Below are 20,817 nucleotides of genomic sequence, written 5' to 3'. Positions count from 1 at the left end.
GAGACTGGCATCTGTCCCAGAATACACAGGAGCAATGGAGGGAACACCCTGGATGGGATGCCACACCAAAGAACACACTCTCACACGCCACGGGCAGTTTAGAGACACATAGATTTTACAGATGAGCCACTTTTGAATGATTTTTGCATGTGATTTGCGAAATGGTGGTTTATTTCTGTTATGGACACATTTTAATGTTGATTAACGTCTGTCCATCACATACAGTGTTTGCCCTAAAGAGCTTTGTTGAAAGCGAAGAGAAATATTGCTTCACTTGCTGGAAGGGTATATTTATTGAACAAAAGCATGAAGTCCCATGTTATGTCTGTGGTTTTTCAGAGTATAATGTTGAGGTAACATTGTGTTGAGTTATGTTTTCTTTGTGTATGTGATTGTGTGGATAACCATGGTGTCTGTGGAAACTATACATATTGGATCCTTAATACATTCCTTCAGCCTTCAGATTTAAAAATGATAAAAGCTTAATCTGTCTGTCAGTAATGTTAATGGAGACTGTGGGGGTGGGGGTGTAATTAGCTTTGCTACACATACAGTGGAGAATCATTGCTAATGACGGCACAGAAATACGTGAGGAACAAGAGTTTGGAGCAAGACTGTCAAAGTGTTCCTGCAGTTACTGGAACTTTCCATTGACTGGGGGCTATGAGAACAGCACATCAGCCCAGACTACTGCTGGACACAGTGGAGGCTTTTCACAGACAGCAGGGGGACCTTTGCAATGTGCTTCTCAAGTGTGTGCTGAGGGAGAATTAAGTACAGTAGTAACGAATACACACTGCAGCGTTGATTTGGTTTTGCCTTGTTTAACATTTAATCAATGTTGAACAGCAAAGTAGAACTCAATAAAATACTACTTTTTTCTTGTAAATTCTTGTAGCTCTTCTTCCTCCATTGGCCTCTTCATCTTGCTCGTCCTCCTCTTTCTCGACTCTGCTTCCTTCTCCTTCTTCCTGCTGATCCTTGTGGACATTCGTAGACTCCTGATGATGGATTGATGGATTGACAGATACAAACACTGCCATCCTTGGCAGGCTTGAGGAGCATTGATCCAAGACAGGTTCTTGGAGCCCGTGACACTCCAAGGCTCTGCTGTAATGATTCTGGGAAAGAGGAGTGGGCAGCTATTTACTGCTATGACAGTCACTACAAGAGAAACCATCGGGTTTCAGTCTAGTCAAATTGTATTGTCATTTCAAGATGTGCAGGAATACAATTAAACAAAATAGCATTTGTCTGAGACGACTATATAATAATGGCTATACAGAACAAATAAGCACGACAAATAAATTAAAATGCTATTCATATTGCGACTTTCCACTAGGGCTGTGCAGTGGGTTTGAATGTACATGATCTCAGCTCATGATTTCAATGGTTTAAAAAATCGTATTTGTATGTATTTGTAGGTTAACAAAGAAATACATTATAAAGAGACTACAGTATGTAAACAATTACATAACATAAAGTGCAGATGTATAGCATATGTGTCTTCCGTGAGTTAAATCTGTCTGTAGCAGAACATGTGGCTAATCTGTCTAGGCGCGGTTTATTTTCACTGTAATGTAAGTAATGCCGTCCTTTTGCCTTCACTGTGTGTGTTTCTTTGACTTCGGAGCAGTACGGCAGCATCTGTTCAGCTGTCAAGTTAGTTTTCTAGTTAATTTTCGCCCTCTGCTGTCTGGTCAAGGCATAGCAAAAAGCCAGCGACATGGGTGAATTCCCCACATGCAACCTATGAGCTGATACTGTATATTGTACATATAATTATAGTGAATGAACGCATTAATATGTGGTTCATTACAGTAAATTTATGCAGAAATGACATCAAAATCCATTTCATTATTGGCATTATTATTTTTCCATTACATCCTGGAGGTTTTTGTGTGATAAACATAGCTGAAATAGAAATATCATAAAGTTGAGGACATATAGTTTACAGAAGGCTTCCAATAGGGTAATGGGTAAGCCATGAAATGTAAATGAGGTCCCATAATTTGATTTTTTATGGAATGAAACTAAAATCAAGAAATGTTGAACTTTTGGACTGTTACTGTTTTCTTTAAAGAACACAAAACAGCTCAAAACTGTAAAGCCAAAGTATGCACTGAATAGGCAGTAAAATTAAAATCCTTTATGTAGAGCCACTGTAAAGGTGGGTTGGGGGCTAAGCAGGATGCTTCTGGTGATAGAAATTTTGGCACATAATTGGATTGGTCTGGGCTGGGGGCCAAATATTATATGCTTTCATGGGGCCCAAAGTCTCTAGCAGTGCCCCTGACTTTGTGTATGTGGTATTCAGAGAAGAGCTTTACAATGCTGCTCAGTACTTCTTTAAATATATCCTTTGGTATTTAAGGATAAACTAAACAGAAGATATGTGTGTATGCATCTAACATGCTACCACATTGGGAACAGTCCAATGTGAAGTAGGCCGAACCTCACTTACACATGGCATGCAAGGCTCGGGGGCACAGCTACATGCCAGGGTGGCAGGTTTAATTCCCTCCTTTACATGTTAAACATGGTCCTGTAGTCACTCACCATGGCCTTGTACTCACTCAACAAGGCCTTGTACTCACGTGCCATTCGCCCTGGACTTGTTAAGCAGTCATGGACAATGGATGGATAACATTGCCATGACCAGGAGGGGTTGAACACCTAGTTGGCCTGCTAGCAATGGAGTTGTTGTTTTTGACCTGTACTATATTGAACTTCTTAATTTTATCTTCAAATCCACTAAAAGTAAGTAAAAAAAAATTGCTCTGGTCTGCGAAGATTGTGTCGTGTGGGAATGAAATTATAACTAAGATGCAAATATGTAACTACCTCAGTAATGTGACATACTAAGGAAATGTGTGTTTTTCAATAAGAATGGTCTCCATAGCAACCACAACTGGGCAGAGGTCAATCCAGGGTTCGGTGATAGTTCTGATAGCACCACCCATGTGTATATCTGTACTATGTGCCCTGCGATGGACTGGCAGCCCATCTAGAGTGTGCCTCTTGCTTTGTGACCTTTTCTGCCTGGGATTGATTGGCTCTATCTAGCCCCCTTACCCTCTGTGACTGTTACCAATAAAAGTAACTGGAAGATAGACTGATATATGTGTCTCAATTTTTCCTTAAATCTTTTGTTGTTTTCACACCTATGAGGGCACCTGCATAATTGCATTAAGCATGTTTAGTAATTTATAAAATCCATTCACTTATCACACCCCCATAAGTTCAGCTTTGATCTGTCACTTGTTTCCACGTATGAGAGCAGTCTTTCATAACGAATGCCTAAATGAAGATGCATATAAAATGTTATGACTGAAATTCAGTCCCTACCAACAAGGCAACATAGCTGTCAGTCCTTCTGAAAGCATAACTCTCAGCATAGTAGGAACATAGAATAATCATAATAATTTAGAAAGGTATCAGGTGAGCTTATATGGGAGATAATTGTGAGTTATATCAGGTACAGAATGAAGTGCGAGATAGCAACCATCATGTCTTTGTCTCGCTCCCCACTGTGGACATGAATGACACCAGTAGCCTATCCCATAACCCCAGCGATCACACACTGGTCTGTTCCCCTCTCACTGCCCTGAGCACAGTGCTTCCTTGTACCGCTGAGAGTATGTGTATTTTACTGCCACACTGCAGCAAACCTTAAGCAAACATCTTGCCGAACTCACTGACACACTGTCTGACTGCTGTCTGACTGAGGGACATTGACACTACATTGGGGATTCTGTGGAGGATCTGTGAATAGTAAAACAGCATCTCCCTCTATCTGCACAGTCACTGTGCTCCATCAACAGAGCACTGTGCTATAAGGGTAACATTTTAAAAGATAAGCTTTGCATTCTCCTCATGTTTGAGTTGTGTATAATCCAGTATGTGTATGATTTTGAGTGCTGAGATGGCTTCCCTCATGCCCTCTGATTCCTGCGATAGTCTACAAGTTCAACATGGATGGATGGGTGGATGGATGGATGTATGGAGGAATTTTAATAGCTACACACTCTTTTACTATATATTAACACAAAGAAAACGCCACAATTTGAAATACATTTATTGGCTTTCACAGACAGGGTACCCCAAACTGTGCCATCCATCCATAATGCCAGGTCTTCTGCCCACCACCCACTGAGACCTTTGTACAACACACTGCAGTGGGCTGGAAAAGCAGAAACAGGAACCAGGACTCAGGAAACAGGAAGTGGGGCTGAAAAGGGCTACCACAACAAACCCAAAATCATAGTGCCAGTCTCCCAGTGCACCAGCTGCAGAAACACTTATTATACATTCAAATTCCAACAACATACTGCCACACTTCACTAAGACCTTAAACTCCATTATGGTGTTCTTTTGAGTGGAAACCACCACAAAAAAGCTGTTTTATTACTGATCTACTTCATACAGCTGTCTGATTGATAAATGCTATATTCTATATTTTCCTTTTATAAGAGGGCTATACAGAGCAGCACGGTGCCACAGTGGATAGCACTGTTGCTTCACCCCTCTAGGACCAGGGTTTGAATCTTCTCCGTGGCTCCATGTGTGTGGAGTTTGCATGTTTTCCCCATGTCATCTTGGGGTTTCCTCCAGGTATTCCAGTTTCCACCCACAGTCCAAAAACATGCTAGGCTAACTGGAGTTGCTAACGTGCCCATAGGTGTGCCTGTGTGAATGATTGGTGTGTCTGTGCCCAGTAATGGGTTGGCGCCCCGTCCTGGGTTGTTCCCTGCCTTGCACCTAGGATAGGCTCCAGACACCCTGCAACCCTGAATGACAAGCGGTTTCAGAAAATGGTTGGATGGGTGGACGAAAGAAGTATATATGTCCCAAATAAATTCTATGTAACAGGTATGTGTATATATTGTGAATTTCATGATCAGCATTTCCGTTTAGATTGTTTAGATTAATAAAAATGAAACTATAGCTGCGGTGGCATGGACATCATCTGTTTTCTTTATATTTCATGTGTGGATTTTTGGTACATCGAGTATTTTTAGACATCAGCTTTCAAACATACTAAGCATTGATTTTTCCTCAATTGCAAACAATAATGTATCCTTTGACTTTCGCAGAAAAAAAGTACTGATCAAGGCATGATGGCAGAGAAAATTGTTTATTTTATCATCTTTGGCCATCACGTACAGACTATCAGTATCATATCATATAAACCATATAACTCAGGGGTAATAAAATCATCACTGACAAATCTTTGATTATCAATAACAGTATGACTTTAAATATGGCTTTTAACACAAATTTATCATCATTGGTACACCACATCATGAACTGCATCACAACATGTCCAATATATTTTAAGTAAAATTTCACATCTTAAATAAAAAACACATAATATACAGCAATGTTTCACTAACCACATGGGATATTTCCTGAAAATGTCTTTGGCACTGCATCAAGATGGCGATATATCAGGAAACAGGGAGTCTGGAAAATTACTGCAGCAGGAAACATATCAGTCTGCCTAAGCTGCCAGTTCCTTAAAAACGCATAATCAAAAAATGCATGGTGATATAGCATAATGTAAAACAATAAATGTTGAAAGAATATGGCTTAAAATAAAGACGACTGTAACTGTCGCTAAATCTACTGCTGGAAGTGATTGACCACAAAGGCAAAGTAGCACTTTGAGGTTTTGTGATTGTCACATTCGGCATCCTCCTCTCACACCGTTCCCTCTGCCTGTGCTGCACGTTTCACATGTTTCTAATGTGTTTCTGTTCTAGCCCCTTTAGCTGCAACAGAGTAATGATGTGCTTGGCATATAGGCTCATTTATCTCTACTAATTTAGCACCATGCAGACTGGTGTCCTTTAGACCATGAGTATAAGTTTGTCTACAGACATAAAGGGTTTAAAGCTTTGAAATGAAAGAACACACACATTTTAACTTTATCTTTACTTTAAAAATGTGAACCCATTCAAATGGAAAAAGACGCAAAAACATATCATAAACATTCTTATTATATTAAATAAATAACAGGTAGCTAGTATGAATTTGTTTAGGTTTCCATAGCCAGTTAATTATTTCACCAGTAAACAAATATCACATAAGTAAACAAGTGAATAAAACGTTTTTTAAAGACAGAGTCCCATGCTGAGTTCTGAAGATGCCCCTTTACTAGAAAAGTTCATAAAGCTTTTAAACAAAGTCCATTATTGATGTGGTTTGTTCATAAAAATGCTTAGTTGATGGTTAACTTCATTTACTGTACCTATAATAATCTAAAACATTATATGACAGAAAAAAGAATGACTACAACAGTCCTTACAGGACATGGATGATGTGAATGAAAAGACAGCATCCTATGAAATAGTTTTGGATGTAATTCATATACGTTCCTCACGTAAAAAGTGTGCAGGCCTACTTATTTTTTATTGCAAACAACATAAATCCATGCTTCTTACACAACAAATAAGTGCACTTTGGATATTCTGACATACTAAAAAGCGCAAATGAATAACATATTTAGCTGCAATTTCAAAAATATTTCTTGCTTTACAGTATTTCATAAGAATAGGTAGCAAAGATATACTTATCTCCATCTAGATTACAGGAATCTTACTAATTTTCTTATTAATACTGAAACTTATAATGCTGGTCTGAACCACACCAATCGTCTAGGGCCCTCGCGCCACATTCAAATACAGTGGAAGTCAATGCAAAAGAAAAGCAGAGGAAGCACTATTTCTTACTGAATATAAAAATTACCCGAAGAGTATTTACCCTTCCCTAAGCCTACCCTAAACCGCCTGGTGCCAAACAGTCAGGCTGGTCCCAGGTGAGTGCTAGGGCTGCAGGCTAAGAGTACGATGTAAAGGCAGCCTTTTACAGAAACATCAGCAGCATCGCCCTGGATGGTCTCCAATTTCTCTCGCTCACATGGTCATCTGCTCTTTCTTTGCACTGGCTCCCACTCCCACAGCTGTCCCCTCGCGGCGATCCACAGCAGCCCAGACCTCCTACCCGAAGAGCTTGAGGAAGCAGGGGTGGCAGTAGGGCTTACTCTCCTGCTCCTTGAAGCAGCCCTTGCTGAGAGGCTTCAGGCAGAAGTGGCAGACCAGGTGGTGGGGGTGGAACTTGGCCCCCATGGCAGTGACGCAGCGACCCAGAATGGGCTGCTGACAGGCCTGGCAGACGCTGCCCCGCGACTGGTGGTAGTGTGCTTCGCATAGCGGCTGGCCCTCGTGCTCGAAGAAGCTGCCATTCACAAAAGGGGTATAGCACTCCTGCGGAGAGCAGCGCTGTCAGAGCGGGGGGCTTTACCAGGGGAGCTGACATTAGGAAAGCGGGGAGACACTGTAGCAGAAGCTGCAGCCCAGATCAATGTTCCCCAGCAGGCGGCTGGCCCTGGAGGGGAGCCGTAAGAGCGCAGAGCGACTCATACATGCACAGACAGACATGGGAGGCCGTACATCGATAAGAGAAACACACATAAATGCACATCTAACACCAAAGTTATACATGCCCACACACACAGACACAGAAAGCCACACACACAGGAACATAGAAACACAGAAACATATACTGTACAGATAGACTGAATACACACAGGACTCATACGCATACATACAAAGGCACACACAACGCACTCACCTAGGGGAAAGTTGAATACCTGACTGAAATGAGTATCTGCTACAAATGGGTTTTCCAGTGCTGATTATCATCTGATCCTTATTGATAAATATCCATGTCTGTTTTCAGCATTTCTTTCCAGGTTCTCACTGGATTTCAGGGAAGCAGTGATGCTCATTGGCCTGCTACACGTACTGTCTCTCCCACATAATCATTAACTGCACTATATTGTCTGTGCCCGACACCAGTCACTCATGCGCATCAGAAGGAGAAAGTCTTCCAGGCATCCCTGAGCGATCGTTTTAGTTTGACCTGCATTACATGTGTGATCTCTGTTCTGTTGTATATTGTTTTGCGTGTGTATTGACATATCCTGGTTTGCTGCACTTAGACGTAGGCCTGGGCAGTGTTATTTTAAGCACACTGTAGCACACTCCCCCCCCCCCCCCCCAACATTTCTATCACCAAGATTTAGCATTTCAAATGCAAACAAGGGTGAATGAGTGAGAAGCTATTGTGCATTATGCAACGTAAACAAGAGATTAAAGTAAGCTTGGCCAGTGTCTCATTTTTCATAGCGTCATACCAATCCAGACATTATATTATGGTGGGCAGTGTTTCTCAATCTGGGAGCTGGGAGGGAGCAAGAACATGGACTTTTCAGGGGTCCCCGAGGACCGGGTTGAGGAACACTACAGTAGGGGTTCCCAACCCCTGCTACTGATGCGTAGCCAGTATCCCACTGAACACACTGAGGGTTGTGTGGAGGGGCTGGTTAATTTCCAAAAATTAACTACACACAGTACTGTGCAAAAGTCTTAGGCAGGCAAAGAAAATTATGCATAAATGATCTTCATGTTCTTCAACGTCTTCATGTTGGTGTAAAATTATGATATTATGTCTGTCACAGTATGTCAGCTTAGCCATTTAAAAACCTCTCCTACAGTCAACCCAGTATTTGTGGTGATTGTCAAGTACACCCATGCATTTTTTGACTCGACCACAACCCAAACCAAACCCACACTTTTTTTGGCTAGTCGATACCTCACTGATTTGTTAACACTAATTTAGTTAATTAAGTATATTGGTTGTGAAATTTAACAAATACATGGAATGGCTGGGCTGCCCCTGAGGTGTGGTTTGGGAACTGAAGGGGTGTTCATCTAGCCATCCAACTAGATATCAGTAACTTTTTGGAGAACAGAAGAAATTCTTGTCAGTTTTTGTTGTGTTACTCTTAATTTGCATGTGTTTTAATGTTAAATTGGGTTTTTTGTTTTGCGCAAATATACATTTAGCACCCAGATACATAGTTTTAAACATTTCCTATGACTGGCTAAGACTTTTGCACAGTACTATATTTTCATTTTTTTTACGACCCCTCGCATTCATGCGTTTTGTTCACATCGGAAGCAGTTGGTGTGAAATCACCAACTCACCCCAACTCCAATGTAGACTGCTCCACAAACATCAAAAGGCTGGGAACACTTGAAATATCGCAGCATATCATATTATAGTAATAACGTCCAAGCATATGTGGTGGTCACATTCATATGTATGGATTGTATATGTATTCTTGGTGCAACACACTAAACTCATACTGTCAATGTAAAACAAATAAGAGTCATATGTATTCTTACATTATTTTTTCATATGGGAATATCCACAAAATTTCAAACTTCTGGATTACACCACGGCCACATCCAACATTAAGTCCTGCCCATTCCAAAATACAGACATAGATAATTCTGTGGATTAAACGGATATGGATATAGAAATCCTGTACTTGCTGACCCCTACGATCAACCACACTCACAAAAAAAATATACACGTACATACAGACACTAAGGAAAATACAAAAGTACATAGTTCAGGTCCAGAAAGTAAAAATCCAGACCAAGATTTTGTTTTTACCCGCCAGTTGAGTACTCTGTGACTGTGACTCTTTATACTTAACTGGCTGGTTGAAACAAAATCTTTGTCTGGATTTTACTTTCTGGACTTGAACTGCCCACCTCTGGGAAAACACATGCAAATGTACATGTACACACACACAAAAAGGAAGTCATCTATATAGACACAAAGACACAGAGAGACTCACCCGGCACACAAAACACTGTGGGTGCCACAGGGAGTTGAGGGCAGAGATGTAGTTCTCCAGTATTGGCTGGGCGCAGCCTTGGCAACGGGAAGCAAACAAGGACAGGAAGCACTGCTGGCAGTACTGCTGTCCATCCCGGTCATGGAAACCTGAGGAGGTTAATATAGCAGAAATGTGAGAGAGACAGGGAACATAAACTTAGACCTACGTCGCATCATCCAGAAGTGCTTCTTAGGAAGGGTGGCCCTGTCCGGTGACCTCATTATAATACAGCCATGATAGGATCTGCTCTTACCTTCATCTCCAAAGGTGCCCCCACACTTCACACAACAGAAACACTCTGGATGCCAGTTCTTGTCCAGGGCAGTGACCATTTTCTACAGGAAGCAAGAAAAAATAGATTAACTGTATTTCTACCCTTGAAAATTAATTTTGCACATGAAAAAATATATGTGAAATTATTATTTTAAAGGCATGCACCCCCACTAGTGATCACAAAGTGTCTCACATTCAGTATGGGCTTGCTGCAGTGCGCGCAGTGTGGGGAGTAGAGCGAAAAGTAGTCAGCTTCACAGTATGGCCTGCCATCCTTCTCAAAGAAATTGCGGCTCCCAAGCTCCATTTCACACTCCATGCACACAAAGTGCTCCGGGTGCCACACCCGACCCAGGGCGGTCACCACCTGATGGAGAAATCAGGACACAGCAGCTATGGCCCACTAAGCATTAAAATGTGGAAATATTCAAAGTGTCCACTTTTCCTGATGTTCCCAGAACATTAACCCACTACTACAATTACTACTATAATATAAAAGCAAATAAAAGGCATGTTAGAGCAGCAGGTAACACTCTCACTTTACACCTCAAAGGTCCTGCGATTAAGGTTGGATGGGGCATTCACAGTAAAAACATAGATCACTTTTATAAAAACAGTATTTTATAAAACAAAATTTTCAACAATTAATTGAGTTAAAAAGGATGTTTGGGTAATAATGTTATTGTGTTGACACTGACAGAACTTTTACTAAAATGTCAAACGTGGAAATAACATTCCATTAACGTTACAGTAAGAACCGTGAATGCCAACTTTGAGAAGACCTTCACATAAAGTTGGCAAAAGCTGTAGCCGGTTGTCTCCTCCAGACACAACCTTTTCCATGCATAGATGGTTTTGGACATATAAATTCTGTGTTTTTTTACAACTGAGCTTCAACAGATAAGTCAATGGATGCAGGTGGAGAACTTACAAACAGCGACTGTTACATTCATTGAACATTCACATTCATGGGCTTATACACATTACTCTATATGCACTACTCCTAGCAACTTGGTGACCAGACCTGAATTCAGCCGATTGACAGCTGTTATCTCCCATGTAGTTATCTATTAGATGTTTCCAGTTCCCCCTACAGAGAAGCAGAACATCTGCTCATCTACCTGTCCCACCACTGGCTTCTGACAGGCAGAGCAGTTTCCCTTGGAGGATGTTGGCACCCCCTGTCTGCTCAGGTCTGACTGGAGGAGCCCCAGCATGCTGTCCAGTGAGCCGCCTGAGGAGGAAGGTGCAGGGATGGCTTGCTGCCGTGGGGTCGGCACCACCTGCTGCTTGGCGGGAGGCACTGGCTGATGGGACAGGAAGAGTTTGAAGTAAGATTCACCAAAGAAGGCAGTCTCAGTAAGTGACAATAGGTTACAAACAGAAGAGGAAACAAACACAAAAGTGACCACAGGACAGATGGAGGACATAGAAGCACAGTCAAGGTGACCTCAACAGTGGATAAACAGGATGGGAGATTGATTGTGGCAGACCTTAAACAAGAATAGTCCCTTCTGGCAGTCAAATAAAGCCTTCAAAGTATTATAGGTGGTTTAAAGAGGTACACTTATTTAATATTTTTAGATATCATAATCATTGGGGCTGAACGGCTTATTGATTTCAAATCGAAGTCGCGATTTGAAACAGTGTGATTAGCAAAAACTGCGATTTAGGATATACATTACACAGCAACCCTGAAACAGGGTTTAAAACTGTTGTAATAGTAGTTTTACAAATTCATGTCCTCCTCCTTGTGTGACACTCATTCTTCACTAATCTGAAGTGCCGTACTCCTTTTGTGCCATTAATGAGCACCAATCAGAAGTGGCCCTGCGATTGTGTATACGCCCACAAACAGCAAACCTTTGAAAGCTAAGGAAAACATGACATTTGCAATGCAAAAAATATTGATTCTGCTGGTGGCTTTTAAGTAAATTAAGTGAAGTGAACCAGCAGTGACATACTTCAGCATAACTTTTGTTTTTGTTAATGGGCCATCACATTAGAATAATTTACATGTACAGTATGTAAGAGTTTTATTACCTTGTAAATATTTTGTGGGATTTGCAAACTACCCCAACACTTTTGATGTAGCCAGTTTTAGATTATAATGGAATTATATATTATACATTTGGTCGAAGATTTCTTGCATGAGAGTCTGAAATCGAGTGTCAGATTTCTTACATGAGAATCTTAAAGTGAGTTTCACGTCAGATGTGTGAGTTTGCAACCCTGAAAATTTTTTGTTTCACCTAAGTTGATTTGCATAAACAATAACAGTACTTTACACAACTGTTAAAAAACAGAACTAACATGACTAACATGAAATCACCAATAAACTACTTATATTTATTCAACAATTTATAAAAAATATTGTGTTTTCAGCTTTACAATTTCAGGACAGAGCAGCAGAGCAGTTATGAACATTACGGATTTTTGGATAAGGGTGTTAGATTCACTGCTGTTCATTGACGTGGGAAACGGAGGTTCTAGTGTTATTAGGAGTCCAAGCAGCCTTAGCGGCAAGATCTCTCTTGTTTTTCTTTTTACTGGAATTGTTTTTATTATCACTTTATTTAAGTTAACACTATCACAGCTTTTGTGATAGATTTATGTTTGTGATAGATTTACGTTTATGTTTGTAGATTTATGCTGCTCCTTGTGTTTTATATCTATAGCACACTGAATATTGAACTGAATCCTGTATTATAAAAAATATTGTAAATCAAATCGTAATCGCAATATCTGTCAGAAAAATCGCGATTAGATATTTTCCCCAAATCGTTCAGCCCTACTAATCATTATACTCAATAAGTGGTTAGAGGATGGATGGATGGATGGATGGATGGATTACCAAGTACCAAGAGAACAGTGCAGAGTGCTTGTAAAAAAATTATCCAATGATTCAAGCATTCAGAAAGTGAAGACTCGACCTACTGTTTCTTTGTATGATCTAAATGTTTGCTCTATGAGTTACATGGTAAAAAAAAACAGGCTGTTAGTGATAGAAGTTATGCCTGGTAGGAAAAGGGTGTTTGTGGAATTTCTCAAGGTAATCTTGAATAGTAATACTTAATTATTGATGCTGATTTTGAGATAGCTAATGCCAAAAAGCTCAGTGTGTGAAAATAAACCTACATCAGACCTAGATCAGACCTTGCAGGTGTTGGTTTTTAAACACACTATGTCTACATTCAGTCCCTACACCAACCTAAATATAAACCTTTTTGTATATTTCATGAAATTTTAGACATTGGGTTAATTAAATTGTCACCATTTTGTCATCATTCATATATGTCAGTGAAAATGTAACGGAAAACAGTGATACACTACAATCATCCATCTACCTATCCATCTATCTTCTACCTATTTACCATGGTCAGGGCTGTAGGGGTGACACAAACTAAAATGCTATCGATGGAAAAACTTTTGTGTATCCCATCACTATAGGAGACACAGACTGGGGCAGGCAGAAGGTGAGATAAGGAGTTTGTTATTGGGAGTCCAATTACAAACCACTGGATGTGACAGAAACAAGGAAAGGGAAGAGAGACAAATGAACATGTTCATGTGAATAAAGCACTAATAATTAATATAGAGAAACAACTTGAAGAGCAGTGAGTGTGACAGACGCTTACTGAGCTCTGTACTCTGAAGTCAGATAAGGAGGCCATGAGTTTGTCCAGCTCTAAAGTGGCCGAAGTGGCTGAAGGCTTGACTGGTCTGGAACAGAGAGGGAAGGGCTCATGGTTAAGGCTCTCACCGACACACTGAACATCACCGTACCGCCAACACAGACCGGGAACCTGAGCAAACCAAACTGTATACTGCAGAGGAATGTGTAAGAACAGAGCACACTGACTCACAGCTAGATCAAGGGTATTATACACAACCATGACAGAATCCCCAAAGCACACGTCACATGAGTGAGTAAAAAGGGAAGCAGCACTACGACTGTCATCAACTATGCCACCACAACACTTCACTGAATGACGATTTTCCTCTGTCACTTAAACGGATTTCACAATTCTCCGTAATCCAAAGCTTCCATTGGGTCAAGGACAGACTAAGTCATGACTCGAATGAGCCAAGAAGGTACATAAACACACACACACAAAAACAGGCTGTACAGAGAGGGACTTTGGATTTCAGGTATATGAACCCAGCAGGATAACCATCCATCTATCCCATTTTCCTTAGTCACTTATTCAGTGAGTTTTGGGCATATTCCAAAAAGCTCAGGGCACAAGATAGGGGACACCCTGAGTGAGATGCCAGTCTATTCTAAATGAAGTAAATTACCTCAGAAAAGTAGCACTGAAAGGAATGGAAAATGATAAACAGCAGACCAAGCTTAAGAACTACAGAATTATGTCGAGGTGGTAATAGGTGCTTTCACACTAAAGCTCTGGAACCTGGGCTGTCTTGAACTGGAACTGTTGTAGCACCTGACCACTTCTTTGTGACGCTTTCACACCAGACAAAAGAAACTGGGACCTTTATGCTATATAAACATGGGAGATGCAAAAAGTTCTTAGTTTAAACTTCACACGTAATTTCATAAGAAACTACACTGCCATGCAAAAAAAATGGAGGATAAACAAGTAGATTTTTTAGTTATTTAAATATTGGGGGGATTGATCACAATCAAAACAGGACACAGCCTTTTATTCATATTTTTAGTTATCTGACCCACAACATGTTCATGATCCTTTTTAAATTTGGCCAGCAGATCGATCTTTCGTTTTCAAAAGAATATAACAACAATTTAACGCTATCCCACTAATAAGTGCTGGCAAGTTTCACTACCAGCACTGGCAATATTACACAAATGTAATTAGTATATTGAATTTTCCAGTGCAGAAATATGGAAACGCAAGCAAATTATTAATTAATGCATTAATTAATGCATTGGAGTACAAAATAATTCCATCTGCTCAATTTTTGCTCTGCCACATCTCTTTTTTTGCACTTTGGCGTAACTTCCAAGTTAGTGCCGGTACTTGTGGTCAATCAATCAGCAAACTATCACTGCAAGTGACTCACAAGCAGTTAGTTTTTGAATGAACAGAGTCTGAAGCAGGTACTAAAAAAGGTTCTGGAACTGCTTCTAAGGAACCACGACTGGGTGTGAAGATGACAAAAGTCCCTGGTTCTGGAAAAAGGTTCTGGTTCCAGAAAAAAGTTCCAGTGGTGTGATAGTGCCTATAGATTGGCTATAAAATGAATGATATTATAACTTTGGACTTCTGGAACTTGTTTTTCAGGGCAACTCATAAACACACTCAATGATAAAACCTTCAGCCACAGACACTCATACACACATGTATAGTGTATAGTTTCGGGAAGGTATGAGAAATATGCAGACAGGGAGCATTAATTGCAGCTGCAGTACCCAGTAATGGAGGCAGAGGGCACGGCCTTGTCTTTGCCCAGCTCATTGTGACCTCTGGAATCCTGGATTTCCTTCAGCTTTTCTCCCTCAGGTTTTTTAGTGCTTGGGAATTGAGCAAGGATTTCATCTGTCATGAAGAAAACAAGACAGATTTAGAGATGCTTTTAATGTCTCATAAAAACAAACATGAAACAAAACACTAAGAACATAAGAACATAAGAAATTTACAAACGAGAGGAGGCCATTCGGCCCATCAAGCTCGTTTGGGGAGAACTTAGCTAATAGCTCAGAGTTGTTAAAATCTTATCTAGCTCTGATTTAAAGGAACCCATGGTTTTAGCTTCCACTACAATAGCAGGAAGACTATTCCATACTCTGACTACACGCTGTGTAAAGAAGTGCTTCCTCAAATTTGTTTTAAAATGTTCTCCCGCTAATTTCCACTTATGGCCACGAGTTCTAGTATTTAGACTAATATTGAAATAGTCATTTGGCTGAACGGCATCCAGACCCATTAGAATCTTATAGACCTGAATCATCTGATTCTGTTATGACTACAACCAAATCAAAGCTAGCATCTCTGTGCCTTTGCCCCAACTCAGAAGTACTGGGTTTAGGGTGCTATATAATGAGAGCAGAGAGACTTGTTGGGGTTTAGTTTTGTTTTGGGTTTTCCTGAGAAAATGGAGGTGGCTACCTAGTGTAACTCATGCAGCCTTGCCAGTTGAACTTTTAGCTTCAGTTGTTGATATAGGGTCTGTCTGCTCAGTCCTAGTTCTTAGAATCCCATATCCTAGTTCACAGTTCATCTGTATTCTTTGTCAGATAGTTAATACCAGTTAAGTCCCCATCAATCAAGGATAACTTCTTTGATATGCTTCAATTAGCCTACACAAGGTGAAACAAACTTTTTTTTCAAGGAAGGAGTTCGATGATGCAGTAGATATAGGTCTAAGATGTAAGTGTATATCTTTAATCTATCCCTTCACCATCCCCATGCTGCAGTAATGACCCTTATTTTCACAAGTTACAAACCCTGCATAGTTGATTACCAACTTTGCTAGTTTCATTTCCCTACAACACCTGTGACATAAAGACATTGATAATCCAGAACTGTTAAAAAAAAACATAGCATTCTCACATAGACTTCCTTACATAGATAATGGTCACTACAGGTACTTACCTGTGATGTTAAACTGAGTGGCATTGAGTTCCTGGAGTAAATGGTCCAGTTCACTAAGGCCGCCCCCTAATACTGAAGAGGAGGTGGGCGGGGGGTCTGGCGAGCGGGGGGAGCGTGGCTTGCACACTGTACTGGAAGAGTAACAGGGAGCGTGAGGGAGCTCCAATACTGTACTGTCCTTGAACAGTATTCAATGCTAAAAGAACATGAAAAGACTTCAGGAGCTTCACAAACAAGCTGAGTCCAAACCAGAAGAAAACTGCAGCTATCAACTGGCAGAAGTATCTACACCAATGTGCTATATACCCTGGCTAATTAACTTGCACCCACATAAGGACTACACTATGGCTTCTTATTGAGTGTACTGACAGAATTGCAGCTCTAGCCATTACTGCATAGCCATTACAGACATAGATTTGCAATAGTGAGGCTGTCATTCCTGCTTTAGAGCCCTGACCTTCAGCTAAGCACTTAAACTAAAATGCGAATGGCTATACTGCAAATTAAGGTGAAGACATGAAGAAACAGATATTAGTTTTACCTATAGAGTTTGTCTGTATCTGTATTCGGGGAAGCATTGGACTTCATTGCAGCAGATACAGTCTAAAGAGAGAGAAAGACATCAATAGGAGGATGGAAACCTGACCTATAAACTGGACTGATCATAGCCTTTTAACACTCTGTTTGTATTACGTGTTTGTATTACATTACACTTATATTCTATTTATATATATATATTTATATTACACACTCTGCCAGGCCTATGGTGAGCATAAAATGCAATGAAATGATTTCATTCTGTTGTGCACTAACCGGTGTATTTCTGAATGACAATAAAAGTGGCTATTCTATTCTATTCTATTCCAATCTATTCTATTCTATGTCCTATTCATGGTACCGTACTGGTTGGCTCACCTGTTGAGGAGTATAGGCAGGGGGTGGTGGTCGAGACTGCATGGGGTCCCGGCTGCCAGAGGAGGCTGGGATAGAAGTATCAATAATGTCACCAGGCACTGAAGGGGGGTCGGATGTGAGGAGTACAGGACGCCTGGCCAGAGGAGAGGTGGAGCTCTCCAAATCAGCAAGGAGTGCATCTTCAGAAAGAGAAGGGCAAAGGAGATGCAGAGGATTAACACCGACTCTGAATGCTAAAAGTAAGTGGGTATGAAGTCCAGCGTAAGTATACATACTACAGTCTACTGATATTGTCACTACGAGAAGCTTGGCAGCAAAGGCACTCGGTATAGGAAAGCAGTCAAACCCAGAGCAAGCTAGTCAGTCAGATACAATGGCTGTAAAAAGGAAAACTATATAGAGACAGATCAAGGAATAGCTGTACATTTATTATATACTCACAGACGGAGAGAGGCAGAAATTCTCACAAGCACAGTTACGTACCAAACACAACAATACGAGGACTGAGAGGGGAGTAAGGCAGGTCAGGCACTCCTATAGGGAGACAGGCGAGACAGACAGACACAGTGACCAATCCTGGAGCAAGAGAGCCCGCCAGCCAGCCAGCCAATTGTAGAGCAAAGGACACTGAGAAATATGTTACTTTAAAAAATTATAATAATTTTAAAAAACACAAAATGGGAAACAGACTGGCCAGTTGCAGTGCAAGGTGAAATCATTACAGGTGAGTGCCTGAATACTTTTCTGTTAAGTAATAACATAGGATTTATAAATAAACCACAAATTACACTTACAGTGAAATTCACAGATTCAAGCAGAAGTTAAAAATGTTTTTCAGTCTATGGGGTAACAAATATTATCTCTAAGCAACATATAGGCATTGTCTGACACAGGGCTGGCCTGCCATTCAAGCAACACAGATGATCGCCTAGGGCGCCATTTGGTTAGGGGACGCAAAAGAGCGAGTGAAAAAAATCAGAAGAAATACCTCTGGTTGCATCCATGACATTACAGTTATTTACAGTAGTTTTAGTATTTCAGTGCTTTTCTTATGAAAGAGACGTCTCCTATCTAGTCAGCAGCTGCCCTATGGTACTAAAACGCATTTAAAATAAATGAACTGACAAAATTAGTTTTATGCTGCTCTGGAGCCTAGAGCGCCTGAATACCCAGGGCTGGCCATGGTCTGACAGTTATACTCTATCTCTTCTCTCCAGCCAATTTTGGCTGGTCAGTATAGCTGCGGAGGAAAGATGGACTGGTTGGCAGCTGATAGTAACCACTTGTCATGTTTCTTATGTCCCTAGTTGTCTTTACCACATGATGATACAGACCTTTCCCAGAAACCATAAGGAAGTGTTCAGAAATGTTCCATTGCCATTTTCATGTCTTGGTCGTAGTTTGTACATTTGTAGAAAGGTATTCTTACATAAATGCTATTAAGGTTTTGCTTATTTTGGTTGTTCGTATATTACGTTTTATGAAACCACGAATAACATGAGCTTTCCTGCATTTAACCTTCAGCGTCAAAAATATATTAGTGCGCAAACATGAGTAACACGCATAGTTTGTCTTGTGCAGCTTTGCACAGATGTTGCACCACGAGCATCTGCATGATTCATGGGTTTAGAATCACGAGCTCAGAGAAGCAGAAACGTGCTGCTCATATAAGGCGCTGAAACACTCTCTAAGGGATCTCTGACCATATTTAGAGTTGCCTCAAAAATGTTTTACTTGGCCTCATACTCTAACAGAAGCACAACCAAAATTGCATACGGAAATGTTTACACTTCATCGGACAACAGAAATTGATTCACATCGTATCTTCTCGCTTCTGCTCACATATACAAACATCAAAATGGAAAGAAATCAAACTCTCCTTCTCTGCCTCAGTGTGAGAGCACTCGGTGGTGGCCTTCGATTTAGGATTGAAAACAGACTGCCATCGTTTGTCATACATATACATGTATGCTTTATATCGTTCTTTTTAAAACGTGTTAAACGTTGACGTTGTTGGGTAGGTGCCCTGAAGCTTACCATACGTTGCGTGTCTTTTTTTCTTTACATTTTAAGCTTGTTGAACCAAATGACTAAAAAACTTGCCAAAACAAAACTGTATATGTATTATTTGTATAATAAATGTCATTCTCATGAATAAATCCAAAACATTACACCATCAACATACATACCTGAAACCTGACAAGACCGTTATACCAGCCTCTAATAAACATAAAACTGTGTAACCGAAATGGCATTGGAAGACCATCAGGGACTGTAATGTCTCTAAAATAAGTATCAAACTGTGAACTGCTTGACTTTTGAAACGTACGTTTTTCCCGCATTGTTATGTGAACATGAAGACCGCAAGTCAGGAAAGACTAACATTTCCTCCATTAGAAAATTCGAGGTACCAGACGGAGTGTGCCCCTATCTCCACATAAAGACACTCATGCTTCATAAAAAGAAGTCGGATTTTATTTCTCAATCACTTTGGGTTCATTTTAAATCAAGAACGACTTCTTTGATATGCTTCAATTAGCCTACACAAGGTGAAACAAACTTTTTTTTTTCCAAAGGAGTCCGATTTTTACTTTTTCATCGCAGTGGTACTCCACCCCTTTTCCTTTTCGGTTTCATTGGCATTAAGATCCCGTTAATTCAAACTGGCATTCAAAGATTCACACTACATGTCAGAAAACGTATGGTACGTACCTAAATCATCCATGGATTCTCCTTAATTTTACACTGTATTCTTCCCGATGTATGAAAAGGCGTACAACGACATCAATGATTATTACTTAATGCTTTTAGCAAGTTCTAAAATATAGCGCAGAGACGCTTGACAGAGTTGCTCCCGTGTGATTTTAAAATAGCGGTATCCGCCAACTTCTGATATGAAAAGGGCGTATTCTTTCTTTTCCTAAGCAGCACCACAAAGCGGGGAAGGCGTTGTAATTACTGCGGTTACCTCCCCCTCCCTCTCTGTCCATCCCAGTCCTCCGTTTCCCAGCCGGGTGACGTCACCACATACATTCCTAAACCATATTTGGGATAGAAAATTAAAAGAATTGCTCTGAACTCCTAACTCGTACATATATGAAGCGGCCAGAGGTTGTGGGTTGGCTTATGGTAAACCATTCATATGAATCATATATCCCCTCCTGTCATCTTTAAGCAAATACTGTCTGCTGTTTTAATACTATTGTATTTTAAAGGAGGAACATTTGAGGTCAAGTTGTGCATTTCTCAGGAATTTCAGTGTGAGTTTGGCATACATGACTTGTTTTTAATTTC

At 40.5% G+C, this 20,817-nt stretch overlaps 1 protein-coding gene across 3 annotated transcripts; it reads right to left on the bottom strand.

The window, feature by feature from the left end:
• Positions 1-5,121: 5,121 nt before the first annotated feature.
• On the bottom strand, positions 5,122-20,487 carry LOC111833120 (transforming growth factor beta-1-induced transcript 1 protein-like). 3 transcript variants are annotated; one of them, XM_023791067.2, is made up of 12 exons: positions 20,236-20,487; positions 18,007-18,057; positions 17,524-17,702; positions 17,150-17,211; positions 16,609-16,739; positions 15,426-15,552; positions 13,669-13,753; positions 11,152-11,337; positions 10,224-10,397; positions 10,011-10,092; positions 9,716-9,864; positions 5,122-7,268 (listed from the first exon to the last, which is right to left on the bottom strand). In XM_023791067.2, the coding sequence occupies exons 1-12, from the start codon at positions 20,246-20,248 to the stop codon at positions 7,002-7,004; spliced, it is 1,506 nt and encodes a 501-aa protein (XP_023646835.1). In that variant the 5' UTR covers positions 20,249-20,487; the 3' UTR covers positions 5,122-7,001. The 3 variants fall into 3 exon arrangements, with proteins under 3 accessions (XP_023646835.1, XP_023646836.1, XP_023646838.1); XM_023791068.2 differs by lacking the exon at positions 18,007-18,057 and having other exon boundaries at positions 20,236-20,486; XM_023791070.2 differs by lacking the exon at positions 20,236-20,487 and having other exon boundaries at positions 17,965-18,057.
• Between the last annotated feature and the right edge of the window lie 330 nt (positions 20,488-20,817).

Source organism: Paramormyrops kingsleyae, chromosome 5 (genome assembly GCF_048594095.1).
Source record: "Paramormyrops kingsleyae isolate MSU_618 chromosome 5, PKINGS_0.4, whole genome shotgun sequence".
Lineage (NCBI taxonomy): Eukaryota > Metazoa > Chordata > Actinopteri > Osteoglossiformes > Mormyridae > Paramormyrops > Paramormyrops kingsleyae.
Note: the sequence above shows the minus strand (reverse complement) of the source record. Positions and strands in the feature narration are given on the sequence as shown.

Excerpts from the sequence above, each read along its gene's own strand:
- LOC111833120 (XM_023791067.2), bottom strand. Across the intron at positions 17,703-18,006 it reads TCCTCGTATTGTTGTGTTTG|ATGCACTCCTTGCTGATTTG; the intron begins GTACGTAACTGT and ends CTCTTTCTGAAG. Across the intron at positions 11,338-13,668 it reads ACTTCAGAGTACAGAGCTCA|CCAGTGCCTCCCGCCAAGCA; the intron begins GTAAGCGTCTGT and ends CTGTCCCATCAG.